Below are 16,092 nucleotides of genomic sequence, written 5' to 3'. Positions count from 1 at the left end.
GGACGCCTTGGGGAGCCCAGTGTACCTCGCAGAAAGAATTTAACAATGGTAAGTTCTTACAATAAATCTCGTTTTCTGCTGTGGGGTACAGGGGGCTCCACAAGGATTAACATCGGGGATGTCCTAAAGCAGTTCCTTATGGGAGGGGACGTACTGTAGCAGGCACAAGAACTCGGCGTCCAAAGGAAGCATCCTGTGAAGTGGCGGTATCAAAGGCATAGAGCCTTATAAACGTGTTCCCCAAGGACCACGTAGCCACCTTGCACAATTGTTCAAGGGTCGCACCACGGTGGGCCACCCAAGAAGGACCAACCGACCGAGTAGAATGGGCTTTGATGGTAGCAGGAACCGGACGACCAGCCTGTACATAAGCATGTGCAATCACCATTCTAATCCATCTGGCCAGAGTCTGCTTGGAAGCAGGCCAGCCACGTTTGTGAAAACCAAACATGAAAAGAGAATCAGATTTCCTAATGGAGGAAGTTCTCTTCACAAAGATACGGAGAGCCAGTACTACATCCAACCGTTGGTTGTGAGTGTCCAATAACGCTCCCAGATGTAACATGCTCCGAGCAGGAACCAGGGAGGACTTTTTCCAGTTGATCAATCACCCGTGGGCTTTCATGCACTGGACCGTCAGATCGAGATGACACAGGAGAAGTTCTGGGGAATTTGCCAGGATCAACAAATCGTCCAAGTACGGTAGGATCCTGACCCCTTGACGGCGGAGTGTAGCTGTCATGACCGCCATAACTTTGGTGAAAACTCGGGGAACCGTTGTCAAACCAAAGGGTAACACTCGAAATTGGTAATAAAGGTTGCCCACCGCAAACCACAGGTACTGCTAATGAGATACCGCAATAGGAATATGTAGGTAGGCATCCTGTATGTCCAGGAAGACCATATAGTCCCCAGGCTCCAAGGCCAGAACAATAGAGCGCAGTGTTTCCATACGAAACTTGGAGATCCGCACATGCTTGTTCAAGGACTTCAGATTGAGAATGGGCCGTGAGGACCCGTTCGGTTTCGGGACTAGGAACAGAGGCACCTGTACTACCACTCCTGTGGTCAGGAGAGAATGTACCACTGAATGCAACGTGTTTGCTTTTGCCGGATCCAGAGGCACATCCATCAGGCAAAATCGATGAGGGGGATTCTTGAAGGGTATGGCGTAACCTCGAGCGACGACTTCCCTCTCCCAGGTATCTGGTCTTCAACTATTCCTGGGCAAAACCTAGAAGTCGACCCCCCACCCTGGGATCCCCAGATGGAGGCCCACCCCATTATGTGGCAGGCTTGTCAGTTTTGGAGGCTGGCTGATGGGCGGCCCAGGCACGCTTCGGTCTGTGCTTCGCAGGTCTGGAAGCACGAGCTTGCTTCGGGTACGCCTGACCTTTTGCTTTACCTGGAGGACAAAAGGGCCGAGGGAAAGTACTTTTAGTCTTCTGTGCTGAAGGTGCCATACTAGGTAGACAAGCTGTTTTAGCAGTAGCCAGGTCAGCCACAATCTTATTGAGGTCTTCTCCAAAGAGAATGTCTCCCTCGAAAGGAAGCACCTCCAGGGTTTTCTGGGAATCCATATCCACCGACCAGGATCTCAACCAAAGGATACGTCTGGCCAAGACGGACGCAGTAGCAGCCTTGGCCGCCAGCACCCCGGCATCGGAAGCCGCCTCCTTAAGGTACAGAGAAGCCGTGGCAATATATGAGAGACATTGTCTGGCGTGATCAGAAGTGTTGGAATGTAGCTCCGCCTCCAGCTCCTGAGCCCATGCTTCAACAGCTTCAGCGGCTCATGTTGCTGCAATGGTTGGTCTATGCAAAGCCCCCGTTAGGGTGTAAATTGCTTTCAAACAACCCTCCACACGTCGGTTCCCTCAGAGAGGTGACGGTAGTTACTGGCAGAGCTGAGGAAACTGCCATGCGGGCCACATGAGAATCTACAGGCGGAGGAGTTTCCCAATTTTTACATAGCTCCGCAGAGAGTGGATAGCGAACCAACAGTCTCTTATACGGTGTGAATTTTGTTCCCGGATTTTCCCAGGATTCCTGACGTATGTCAGCCAGGTGTAGTGTGTCAGCACAAACCGGGAATCCAAGAGATATATGGTGACTATAAATTACAAAGAAAATTACACAGTAGGTATATCTTGTGAAATACCGATATCAGTTAACAAACCTGACGCACTTAGCCCCCTCAGGTTATAGTATATAGGAGTAGCAAGCTGAGTGAAATACACGATATGGCAGCCACGCAGCAGCTACATGCACACACACATATAGTCACAATTGTACAATGCAGAAATTATACCAAACAATAAAACTGCACTGGACTAGCAATACAAAGTAATACTCAGTATAACTATATGTAAACAGTGGACATAACAAAACACAGTAAGCACTGGATGTATATCACAGGGTTTTGTACCTCACAACCCTGAATGTATGCACTCTTTCTTAACTAACACTGTCCCTTGACAGGTAGAATACTTAAGTGTCCTGTAAAATGCACAGCGCTGACGAGCAGGCGGCTCTACAGAGGAGGATTTGCCCAAACAGTCCCAGGAACAGCGCAGCTCCGTGTAATGGCGGCTGACAGAGAGTGAGGGAGAGATATGCAGCTCCAGGGCGGGAACATTTACCCAAATGGCGTGCTGGGGCTGGGGGAGGGGCTACAGGTTAGGCCTTATCCCCCTGCTGGCTTCCCCACCATGCTATTAGAAAAACGGGGTTTTATGAGAGAGAAAACCCCCCACCTGTGCCCTGTGTCCCGATGGCTAGTGGAGAGGCTGCCCTTTACAGTGTCCACGCCAGCGCGCACGGCTCGTCCTTCACGGGCGCACCGGATCGCGATAACAGCGGGCCAAAGAGACCCCTTACCTCCCCTTGTACCTGCGGCCACGCGATTACGGAGGGCAGCGGCGAGTGTGTGTGACTGACCAGAAGTACACCGGAGCCTCCGCTGTAGTTACCCGGCAACCAGGGCGCGGGAGTATACAGCGCCGCTGGGAGAGTGATGGAGCTGCAGCAGGGGATGTCTGACTGACATCCAGCAATGCTGCAGCCCTTGAAGTCTTCAGATCTCTTTTTTCTTCAGAAATTAGCTTATAATATGGTCTGCTCCTGTTAAGTGCCTGCTTACTGCATGGCACCAACTTACAAACTGAGCTCCTGTGCACGGAAGCGGGGTGATATGGGAGGCGGCGCTATGCATCTTGGGCAGAAGGTCAAAGCTTTGAGCCTGTTGGTGTCTCGGATCAAGATCCTACTCTACACTCCGATGTTAATCCTTGTGTAGCCCAGTGTACCCCGCAGCAGAAAAAAGTTATATTTTATTGTATTTCTTTTGTGCACCACATAATGCAAATCTTTGTCTTGAGTCTTCCTAATTACAAACAGGAATGGGACAGCTTTCTCTACTCGGGAACGCCTGCGTTTTTGCAATGTTTCCTGTAGTCTTCAAACATGTACCAAGAATTGTTTTGCAATATGACACATACAACTTATCTCTCTCCTAACAAGCAATTTCTAATGGGACTGGTTTCATCAGATAGATGTCCCAAATGCCATCGGCAGATGGCAGATGTATACCATTCACTATGAGATTGTCTAATAATCAGGGGATTCTGGATGAGAATGAAGCGGGATGCTAATCAATTATGTTCCCTTAACTCCGGAAAGGGCCATATTTGGGTTTCCCCCTAAATCCCAACAAGTCAATAAGAGTGGTAGGATGCTCTTATTGGCTTTAAATCCTGCAGCTAAAAAAAACTATCATGCAGAACTGGGTACAACTAGGTAATCCCATATTTTCTTTTTTTAAAGAGAAGCTCCATCATGTCTTGAGGATGGACTAGGTGCATTCGATAAAGAAAAATGAATAGGCTCATTTATTGATGTTGGGGAGAGTTATTGTATATAGAAACTCTGACTCTCACAGTGCAGAAAAGAATCCACAATACTGCAGCTTACATTTGACCACCTGATACAAGTTGAGAATATTAGATGGTGATCCTCTGATAGCCTTATAGAATAAAAGGCACTACAAACTATTTACAGCAGGGGAAACGTGTGTCACAAATTTCTTTCACAATATCTTTTATTTGTTACATGTATACCAACCGCAGCATCCCAAAGCCTCACTAACTCTCCCTTCTTGCAGCCTAAACTTGACTCCCCCCAGCAGCCTAACCCTCCCTGGGGGTGCCTAAACCTTACCCCCCCCCCCACCACAGATTTACTTAATCCAACCCCTCCTCCCCACACCTTAACCCTAACCTCCCATATCCCCCCCACCGCAGCTTACCTCTCTGGTGGCCCGGCAAACACTTGTTCAGGATCCCAACTGTCAGGATTCTGTTGCCAGGATTATGATCCTAGTCGGGATGACATTGCCGGAATTCCGTGCAGTGTCCAGATTCCGGCGTCGGTATTTCGACTGCCGGGATCCTTACCGAATCTTGTATTTTTAGCAATTTCTTGTTACCTATTATAATTGGTACAATGTCATTATTTGAGGTTGTTCCTTATGTACATGCTTCATTTGGAAGATCATTGATGTATCTTTGTCACTAATATTATCGTATAAATATTGTAACTTTTCTTTAGATTGTATTTGTATATTGTATTTCTTATGCTTCAATAAAATAGAGATTGAAAAAAAAAATACACGCTGACGATTGTCTTGGTCTGCGGACATACCTCTGCTGACCTGTTTTAACAAAGACCCTTCTGGGCCAAAACGTTGACTTTAATTACTATTTTAGATTAAATTTATACTGTGCATTGGGAAAAAAACAACTAGCTGACTTGTCAGATAGTAATACAGTAATGCCATCAGTGATCAATTAAGGTAGAGCTATAGATGTGTTCTCGTACATCTATCCTCAAATTGCGCCAAAAAGGTCCATTTAGCACAACACAGACTTTGTGACTAAGTCGCACCAAAACACTAGATAGTACTCTATAAGCAAACTAAGATGCAACATTAAGGAAAAAGTAGCGAACTTGAGGAAATTGTACTCAATGTAGGTTAAAAGGCAAAATACATGTTTGATACGAGTGTCCTGCTCCATGCATCATTACTGTATGTGAATCTACCTGTATCTCACAATCCTTACTATGAGTTACCCTGCCAGCACTTGCACACCTGCTGCAATAAAAAACATGTACAATACATCAAGAAAACAGTCTGATTCCAGAGACAATGTAGGACTATAGTGACCTAGAATTATATTTCAAACTCTAATGAGGAATACTTTGGTAAGAGATCACTGGGATCAAACTAAAGTAGAATTGGTAGACCTAGCAAAACTACTAAATATCCATTGCAATATGTCACTTACCTATTTTAACCACATCACAATTGCTGTAAACAGGCTGTTCCTCTTCAGTTTGTTCTTGGCTTCCTATTGTAAGTATAGTTGGACATACAACATTGTGAGAACAAGTGTGTGATTCATCCCTGCCAGAAGAGTCCTGTGGTCTTCGCTGTACTACAAGATCTCCATCATCATCAAGTAGTACTTCTATTGCTTTTATATCTTGATTTGTTTGACTAGTGAAATACAACTCATCTCCACAGCACCGTTCTTCTGATTCCTCATAGTCACTATTCCTTTCTTGCTCGCTATTTCCAGCTTCCAACACATTGTTTTCCCAAAGGATCTTAAACCGCGTTTGGAAAACTGCAGATGAAATATGAACATAATAAATAAACTGTGTAATAAACATATGTATAATGAAGAATAAGTACTAAATCAGAAGATTTAATAAGAGAAAATGATGCCGTATAGTCCTATAATGGAATATTGGATGCTCTCACGCTAGCATAATGAATGCTGGGACAACACAAAATAATAAGACCAGTGTTGTTCAGATTTTATATTTCCCAGGGTGGGCACTTTATTTCACCATTGGGGATGAAATGGAAACCTGATGACATAAATATGAGGCAAGACTTGGGCCAGCCATGTCAGGCGAAGGAAACATTCGGTATTCCTCTGCATATCTGCTTTAATAGATCACTGGCGATCCATTGCTAGCTTTCATAGATTTTCATGTTCCCCTAAAATACAAAAGTGAATAATATTTCAAAAATAAGAATTTACTCACCGGTAATTCTATTTCTCGTAGTCCGTAGTGGATGCTGGGAACTCCGTAAGGACCATGGGGAATAGCGGGCTCCGAAGGAGGCTGGGCACTCTAGAAAGATCTTAGACTACCTGGTGTGCACTGGCTCCTCCCACTATGACCCTCCTCCAAGCCTCAGTTAGGACACCGTGCCCGGACGAGCGTACACAATAAGGAAGGATTTTGAATCCCGGGTAAGACTCATACCAGCCACACCAATCACACCGTATAACTCGTGATATGAAACCCAGTTAACAGTATGAAACAACCGAGCCTCTCAACAGATGGCTCAACAATAACCCGTTAGTTAACAATAACTACGTACAAGTATTGCAGATACACCGCACTTGGGACGGGCGCCCAGCATCCACTACGGACTACGAGAAATAGAATTACCGGTGAGTAAATTCTTATTTTCTCTGACGTCCTAGTGGATGCTGGGAACTCCGTAAGGACCATGGGGATTATACCAAAGCTCCCAAACGGGCGGGAGAGTGCGGATGACTCTGCAACACCGAATGAGAGAACTCCAGGTCCTCCTCAGCCAGGGTATCCAATTTATAGAATTTTGCAAACTTGTTTGCCCCTGACCAAGTAGCAGCTCGGCAAAGCTGTAAAGCCGAGACCCCTCGGGCAGCCGCCCAAGATGAGCCCACCTTCCTTGTGGAATGGGCATTGACAGATTTTGGCTGTGGCAGGCCTGCCACAGAATGTGCAAGCTGAATTGTACTACAAATCCAACGAGCAATAGTCTGCTTAGAAGCAGGAGCACCCAGCTTGTTGGGTGCATATAGGATAAACAGCGAGTCAGATTTTCTGACTCCAGCCGTCCTGGAAACATATATTTTCAGGGCCCTGACCACGTCTAACAACTTGGAGTCCTCCAAGTCCCTAGTAGCCGCAGGCACCACAATAGGCTGGTTCAGGTGAAACGCTGACACCACCTTAGGGAGAAACTGGGGACGAGTCCTCAATTCTGCCCTATCCATATGGAAAATCAGATAAGGGCTTTTACAGGACAAAGCCGCCAATTCTGATACTCGCCTGGCCGAAGCCAAGGCCAATAACATGACCACCTTCCACGTGAGATATTTCAGATCCACGGTTTTTAGTGGTACAAACCAATGTGATTTTAAGAAACTCAACACCACGTTGAGATCCCAAGGTGCCACAGGGGTCACAAACGGGGGCTGAATATGCAGCACTCCCTTTACAAAAATCTGAACTTCAGGTACTGAAGCTAGTTCTTTTTGAAAGAAAATCGACAGAGCCGAGATCTGTACCTTAATGGAGCCCAGTTTTAGGCCCATATTCACTCCTGCTTGCAGGAAATGCAGAAATCGACCTAGTTGAAATTCCTCTGTTGGGGCCTTTTCGGCCTCACACCATGCAACATACTTCCGCCATATGCGGTGATAATGATTCGCTGTAACCTCTTTCCTAGCTTTAATAAGCGTAGGAATGACTTCCTCCGGAATGCCCTTTTCCTTCAGGATCCGGCGTTCAACCGCTATGCCGTCAAATGCAGCCGCGGTAAGTTTTGGAACAGACAGGGCCCCTGCTGCCGCAGGTCCTGTCTGAGCGGCAGAGGCCATGGGTCCTCTGATATAATTTTTTTTTTGAAGTTCTGGGTACCAAGCTCTTCTTGGCCAATCCGGAACCACGAGTATCGTTCTTACTCCTCGCCTTCTTATTATTATTCTCAATACCTTTGGTATGAGGGGCAGAGGAGGGAACACATAAAACGACTGGTACACCACTGTGTTACCAGAGCGTCCACAACTATCGCCTGAGGGTCCCTTGACCTGGCGCAATATCTTTTATAGCTTTTTGTTGAGGCGGGACGCCATCATGTCCACCTGTGGCCTTTCCCAAAGGTGTACAATCCTTTGGAAGACTTCTGGATGAAGTCCCCACTCTCCCGGGTGGAGGTCGTGTCTGCTGAGAAGATCAGCTTCCCAGTTGTCCACTCCGGGAATGAACACTGTTGACAGTGCTAACACATGATTTTCCGTCCATCGGAGAATCCTTGTGGCTTTTGCCATCGCCATCCAGCTTCTTGTGTCGCCCTGTTGGTTTACATGGGCGACCGCCGTGATGTTGTCTGATTGGATCAGTACCGGCTGGTTTTGAAGCAGAGGCCTTGCCTGTGTAGAGAAGTCACCTGACTTGACCAAAGTCCTTGGAATTTTCTTCCCTGTGTGACTGCCCCCAGCCTCAAAGGCTGGCCTCCATGGTCACTAGGACCTAGTCCAGTATGTCGAACCTGCGGCCCTCCTTAAGATGGGCACTCTGCAGCCACCATTTTAGAGATACCCTGGTCCTTGGAGACAGGGTTATCAGCCGATGCATTTGAAGATGCGATCCGGACCACTTGTCCAACAGGTCCCACTGAAAAGTTCTTGCATGGAACCTGCCGAATGGGATTGCTTCGTAGGAAGCTACCCTTTTTCCCAGGATTCGCGTGCAATGATGCACCGATACCTGTTTTGGCTTCAGGAGGTCTCTGACTAGAGATGACAGCTCCTTGGCTTTCTCCTCCCGGAGAAACACTTATTTCTGGTCTGTGTCCAGAACCATCCCCAGGAACAGTAGACGTGTCATAGGAACCAGCTGTGACTTTGGACTGTTTAGAATCCAACTCTGCTGTTGTAGCACTTTCCAAAATAGTGCTACCCCGACTAGCAACTGCTCCTTGGACCTCGCCCTTATAAGGAGATTGTCCAAGTACGGGATAATTAAAACTCCCTTTTTTCGAAGGAGTATCATCATTTCGGCCATTACCCCGGTAAACACCCTCGGTGCCTTGTACAGTCCTGTCTGGACTTGGTAATGGTAATCCTGTACCACAAATCTGAGGTACTTCTGGCGAGGATGGTAAATGGGGACATGCAGGTAAGCATCCTTGATGTCCTGGGATATAATGTAATCCCCCTCGTCCAGGCTTGCAGTAACCGCCCCGAGCGATTCCATCTTGAACTTGAATTTTTTTATGTATGTGTTCAAGGATTTTAATATAAATGGGTCACACCGAACCATGCGGTTTCGGTACCCCAACCCGTGTAGAATAGTAACCCCGTCCTTGTTGAAGTAGGGGCACTTGAGTATTACCTGTTGGGAATACTGCTTATTAATTGCCTTTAGTACAGCCTCCCTGCCTGAGGGAGTTGTCGGCAAGCCATAATCTAGGAAACGGCTGGGGGGAGATATCTCGAATTCCAGCTTGTACCCCTGACATACTTCTTGAAAGAAACAGGGATCCACCTGTGAGCGAGCCCACTTATCGCTGAAATTTTTTAGACGGCCCCCAACCGTACCTGGCTACACCTGTGGAGCCTCCGCGTCATGCTGTGGGCTCAGAGGAAGCGAGAGAAGAATTTTGAATCTGGGAGCAGGCTGACTGGTGCAGCTTTTTCCCTCTTCCCTTTTCTCTGTACAGAAGGGAAACGCCTTTGACCCGCTTGCTTTTCTGAAGCCGAAAGGACTGTACCTGATACAGTGCTTTCTTAGTCTGTGAGGAAACCTGAGGTAAAAATATTTCTTCCCAGCTGTGGCTGTGGATACGAGGTCCCAGAGACCATCCCCAAATAATTCCTCACCCTTATAAGGCAGAATCTTTTTAAAGTCAGCATCACCTGTCCCGTGACAGGTCTCTAATACCCTCCTGACAGAATGGACATTACATTCATTTTGGATGCCAGCCGGCAAAATATCCCTCTGTGCATCCCTCATATATAAGACGACGTCTTTAATATGTTCTCATGTTTGACAGGGTCACCGACCACGCTGCAGCAGCACGATCTGCAGGTCTCCGTCTAGTACCTGAGTGTGTAAATACAGACTTCAGGATATCCTCCTGTCTTTTATCAACAGGTACCTTCAAAGTGGCCATTCCTAAAACGGCAGTGCCACCTTTTTTGACAACCGTGTGAGCGTCTTATCCACCCTAGGGGATATCTCCCAGCGTAACTTATCCTCCTGGCGGGAAAGGGTACGCCATCAGTAACTTTTTAGAAATTACCATTTTCTAAACGGGGGAACCCACGCTTTTCACACACTTCATTTATTCATCTGATGGGGGAACAAAACACTGACTGTTTTTTCTCCCCAAACCTAAAAACCCATTTTTAGAGGTGCTTGGGTTAATGTCAGAAATGTGTAACACATTTTTTATTGCCGGGATCAAGTCACGGATGTTCCTAGTGGATTGTGTATATGTCTCAACCTTGTCGACACTGGTGTCAGACTCCGTGTCGACATCTGTGTCTGCCATCTGAGAGAGCGGGCGTTTTTGAGCCCCTGATGGCCTTTGAGACGCCTGGGCAGGCGCGGGCTGAGAAGCCGGCTGTCCCACAGCTGTTACGTCATCCACCCTTTTATGTAAGGAGTTGACACTGTCGGTTAATACCTTTCACCTATCCATCCACTCTGGTGTCGGCCCCACAGGGGGCTACATCACATATATCGGCCTCTGCTCCGTCACCATATAAGCCTCCTCATTCAACATGTCGACACAGCCGTACCGACACACCGCAGACACACAGGGAATGCTCTAAACGAGGACAGGACCCACAAAAGCCCTTTGGGGGGACAGAGTGAGAGTATGCCAGCACACACCAGAGCGCTATATAATGCAGGGACTAACTGAGTTATGTCCCCTATAGCTGCTTTTTTTATATATTGTATACTGCGCGTAAATTAAATGCCCCCCCTCTCTTTTTTAACCCTTTTCTGTGTTGTAAACTGCAGGGGAGAGCTAGGGAGCTTCCCTCCATCGGAGCTGTGAGGGAAAATGGCGCCAGTGTGCTTGAGGGAGATAGCTCCGCCCCTTTTCCGCGGCCTATTCTCCCGCTTTTTTATGGAATCTGGCAGGGGTATTTACCTCATATATAGCCCCTGGGACTATATATTGAGGTATTTTTGCCAGCCAAGGTGTTTTTATTGCTGCCTCAGGGCGCCCCCCCCCCAGCGCCCTGCACCCTCAGTGACCGGAGTGTGAAGTGTGCATGAGGAGCAATGGCGCACAGCTGCAGTGCTGTGCGCTACCTTGGTGAAGACTGAGTCTTCATGCCGCCGATTTTCCGGACCATCTTCTTGCTTCTGGCTCTGTAAGGGGGACGGCGGCGCGGCTCCGGGACCGAACACCAAGGACTGGGCCTGCGGTCGATCCCTCTGGAGCTAATGGTGTCCAGTAGCCTAAGAAGCCCAATCCGGCTGCAAGCAGGCGAGTTCGCTTCTTCTCCCCTTAGTCCCTCGCTGCAGTGAGCCTGTTGCCAGCAGGTCTCACTGAAAATAAAAAAACCTACCGTATATACTCGAGTATAAGCCGACTTTTTCAGCACTTTTTTTTGTGCTGAAAAAGCCACCTCGGCTTATACTCGAGTCAGTGCAGGCAGAGGCAGAGCAGTGTGAAGGAGGGACATGGAGCGCACAGCGCGCGGCGCTCCTGTGTCCCTCCTGCATCTCCGGCGGCAGCAGCGGCGGTTCTATTACAGGAAATACCCGTTCGTGACCTCTGATCACGAACCGGCACTTCCTATAATAGACCCGCCGCGGCCGCCGAAGATGCAGGAGGGACACAGGAGAGCCGCGCACGCTGTGTGCTTCGTGTCCCTCCAGAAGACAGCGCGGGATCGACGGAGGGGTAAGTAACAGCACTGTGGGGCATACCTGGCACTTGGGGAGGGAACGTATCTGGCAGCACTGTGGGGGCATATCTGGCAGCACTGTGGGGGCATATCTGGCAGCACTGTGGGGGCATATCTGGCAGCACTGTGGGGGCATATCTGGCAGCACTGTGGGGGCATATCTGGCAGCACTGTGGGGGCATATCTGGCAGCACTGTGGGGGCATATCTGGCAGCACTGTGGGGGCATATCTGGCAGCACTGTGGGGGCATATCTGGCAGCACTGTGGGGGCATAACTGGCAGCACTGTGGGGGCATAACTGGCAGCACTGTGGGGGCATATCTGGCAGCACTGTGGGGGCATATCTGGCAGCACTGTGGGGGCATAACTGGCAGCACTGTGGGGGCATATCTGGCAGCACTGTGGGGGCATATCTGGCAGCACTGTGGGGGCATAACTGGCAGCACTGTGGGGGCATAACTGGCAGCACTGTGGGGGCATATCTGGCAGCACTGTGGGGGCATATCTGGCAGCACTGTGGGGGCATATCTGGCAGCACTGTGGGGGCATATCTGGCAGCACTGTGGGGGCATATCTGGCAGCACTGTGGGGGCATATCTGGCAGCACTGTGGGGGCATATCTGGCAGCACTGTGGGGGCATATCTGGCACTATGAGGGCATATCTGGCACTGAGGGCTGTGTACGGCTAGAGCTGCATTTCCCACCCTAGGCTTATACTCGAGTCAATAAGTTTTCCCAGGTTTTTGTGGTAGAATTAGGTGCCTCGGCTTATATTCGGGTCGACTTATACTCGAGTATATACGGTAAGTCTATTTCTTTCTAAGAGCTCAGGAGAGCCCCTAGTGTGCATCCAACCTCGGCCGGGCACGAAATCTAACTGAGGCTTGGAGGAGGGTCATAGTGGGAGGAGCCAGTGCACACCAGGTAGTCTAAGATCTTTCTAGAGTGCCCAGCCTCCTTCGGAGCCCGCTATTCCCCATGGTCCTTACGGAGTTCCCAGCATCCACTAGGACGTCAGAGAAATATACGTAATATTTTGAAAGGCTTGTCTCTTAAGGTGGGTACACACTGGCCGATATATCGTCCGTTCTATTGAACGGCCGATATATCACAGGTCCGTCGGTCAGTGTGTACGGGCGATATGTCTGTGAACTCCGTTGTTCACATACATATCGCGTCGGCCCCGCAGCACAGCCGACGGCCAATATATCTACCGATATATTGGCGCATCGCTGTGTGTGTACGGGCGACCATGTTGCGGCGGCCGGCGGTGATTGACAGCTGAACTGGGCGGGCGTGTGTACACGCCCACACAGTTCATGACGTCAGTCCCCGACGAATCGGGCAGTGTGTTTGCTCAACACACTGCCCGATCCGTCCATAGATATAGCTGACGATCAATTGATCTGCAGCTAGATCTATCAGTGTGTACCCACTACTCTGTGAGACATTGGCTCATGTGTATAACAAAAATACAGTCACACAGAATACCTGCTGTCCCAAATACACATAATAAGTGTCACTACTGCAATTTATGGCCCTTATATTTTTATTGCTTTTTATTGGATATAATTTCCGATAATTGTATATACTACATAGTTAGCGTTTTACAGATAGTAAAACACATTGAAGAACATTTGCTACAGATCAGTAATCAGCATGCAAAAGTATATAAGACACACTGGGGGAGATTCAATTGTTTGAAAAGTCAGTTGGGTGTCTGTTTTTTCCTATCTAATAGACAGGAACAAACAGACACCCAACCGACTTTTCAAACATTTGAATTCCCCCCACTGTGTGAATTCAGTTTGTATAAGTCCTAGATATCTGCTGAGAAAGTGAAAAAGCAAGATGACAGGGTTAGTGGAGCAGCGGAAGTCTGCACAAGCAGTGGAATGATATGTAGCAGCTGTCCCCATGTGCCTTGTTTTGGGGTACAGGATAGGAACAAGATTTCTTTTTACAGGATTAGAGTAATGAGATAAATGCCAATATCTTATTAGGTGCTGTGAGTTAACACACGGCAATAATGGGCTTTTTAGCCTGATAATGCTATCAGGCTATTCAATTGCAGCCTGTTTTTACCGTGTGGTAACTCACCTGTTAACAAGAGATAATGTGTCCCCCGGGATCCTTTAGCTACGGTGAGTTACTGCAGCTAAGGGATTCCAGCGGGGCTATCCTATTAGCCCCGTAAGCCTACACTTATCCTGGATTCTGCTTTGCGTGCAGAATCCCCGATAACCAGTCCCCGGGGAGACCCATGATTGGACCCGAACACATAGGTCCGCGATGTTATCACGGATCCCATGTGATATTGGCCAAAGTGGTACACTGGGTGGATTTTTATAAGTATTCCTGATCTGTGCAGAGGGGTTTACAGCCATTTCACCTTCACAAAATAAGTAGTTATGGTAGACTTACCGTCGATAATAAGAATTTACTTACCGATAATTCTATTTCTCGGAGTCCGTAGTGGATGCTGGGGTTCCTGAAAGGACCATGGGGAATAGCGGCTCCGCAGGAGACAGGGCACAAAAGTAAAGCTTTCCGATCAGGTGGTGTGCACTGGCTCCTCCCCCTATGACCCTCCTCCAAGCCAGTTAGGTACTGTGCCCGGACGAGCGTACACAATAAGGGAGGAATTTTGAATCCCGGGTAAGACTCATACCAGCCACACCAATCACACCGTACAACTTGTGATCTAAACCCAGTTAACAGTATGATAACAGCGGAGCCTCTGAAAAGATGGCTCACAACAATAATAACCCGATTTTTGTAACTATGTACAAGTATTGCAGATAATCCGCACTTGGGATGGGCGCCCAGCATCCACTACGGACTCCGAGAAATAGAATTATCGGTAAGTAAATTCTTATTTTCTCTATCGTCCTAGTGGATGCTGGGGTTCCTGAAAGGACCATGGGGATTATACCAAAGCTCCCAAACGGGCGGGAGAGTGCGGATGACTCTGCAGCACCGAATGAGAGAACTCCAGGTCCTCCTTAGCCAGGGTATCAAATTTGTAGGATTTTACAAACGTGTTTGCCCCTGACTAAATAACCGCTCGGCAAAGTTGTAAAGCCGAGACCCCTCGGGCAGCCGCCCAAGATGAGCCCACCTTCCTTGTGGAATGGGCATTTACATATTTTGGCTGTGGCAGGCCTGCCACAGAATGTGCAAGCTGAATTGTATTACACATCCAACTAGCAATAGTCTGCTTAAAAGCAAGAGCACCCAGTTTGTTGGGTGCATACAGGATAACAGCAAGTCAGTTTTCCTGACTCCAGCCGTCCTGGAACCTATATTTTCAGGGCCCTGACAACATCTAGCAACTTGGAGTCCTCCAAGTCCCTAGTAGGTGCAAGGCACCACAATAAGCTGGTTCAGGTGAAACACTGACACCACCTTAGGGAGAGAACTGGGGACGAGTCCGCAGCTCTGCCCTGTCCGAATGGACAAACAAATATGGGCTTTTTTGAGAAAAAAACCACCAATTTGACACTCGCCTGGTCCAGGCCAGGGCCAAGAACATGGTCACTTTTCATGTGAGATGCTTCAAATCCACAGATTTGACTGGTTTTAAACCAATGTGATTTGAAGAATCCCAGAACTACGTTGAGATCCCACAGTGCCACTGGAGGCACAAAAGAGGGTTGTATATGCAATACTCCCTTGACAAAGTTCTGGACTTCAGGAACTGAAGCCAATTCTTTCTGGAAGAAAATTGACAGGGCCGAAATTTGAACCTTAATGGACCCCAATTTGAGGCCCATAGACACTCCTGTTTGCAGGAAATGCAGGAATCGACCGAGTTGAAATTTTTTTTTTTTTTTTTTTTTGTGGGGCCTTCCTGGCCTCACACCACGCAACATATTTTCGCCACATGTGGTGATAATGTTGTGCGGTCACCTCCTTTCTGGCTTTGACCAGGGTAGGAATGACCTCTTCCGGAATGCCTTTTTCCCTTAGGATCCGGCGTTCCACCGCCATGCCAACAAACGCAGCTGCGGTAAGTCTTGGAACAGACATGGTACTTGCTGAAGCAAGTCCCTTCTTAGCGGCAGAGGCCATAAGACCTCTGTAAACATCTCTTGAAGTTCCGGGTACCAAGTCCTTCTTGGCCAATCCGGAGCCATGAGTATAGTTCTTACTCCTCTACGTCTTATAATTCTCAGCACCTTAGGTATGAGAAGCAGAGGAGGGAACACATACACCGACTGGTACACCCACGGTGTTACCAGAACGTCCACAGCTATTGCCTGAGGGTCTCTTGACCTGGCGCAATACCTGTCCCGTTTTTTGTTCAG

The 16,092-nt window shown here is 48.2% G+C and overlaps 1 protein-coding gene across 8 annotated transcripts in view; it reads right to left on the bottom strand.

Annotated features, from left to right (window-relative positions):
* Positions 1-16,092, bottom strand: part of METTL22 (methyltransferase 22, Kin17 lysine) — a 748,727-nt gene that overhangs the window by 594,564 nt on the left and 138,071 nt on the right. For all 8 annotated transcript variants that reach the window (XM_063934257.1, XM_063934253.1, XM_063934254.1 and 5 more), the window contains exon 3: positions 5,346-5,687. In XM_063934257.1, the coding sequence (XP_063790327.1) occupies positions 5,346-5,687 (342 nt within the window). The remainder of the gene's footprint in view (positions 1-5,345; positions 5,688-16,092) is intronic.

Source organism: Pseudophryne corroboree, chromosome 7 (genome assembly GCF_028390025.1).
Source record: "Pseudophryne corroboree isolate aPseCor3 chromosome 7, aPseCor3.hap2, whole genome shotgun sequence".
Classification (NCBI taxonomy): Eukaryota; Metazoa; Chordata; class Amphibia; order Anura; family Myobatrachidae; genus Pseudophryne; species Pseudophryne corroboree.
The sequence above is the reverse complement of the archived record's forward strand: the minus strand, read 5'-3'. Positions and strand labels throughout refer to the sequence as shown.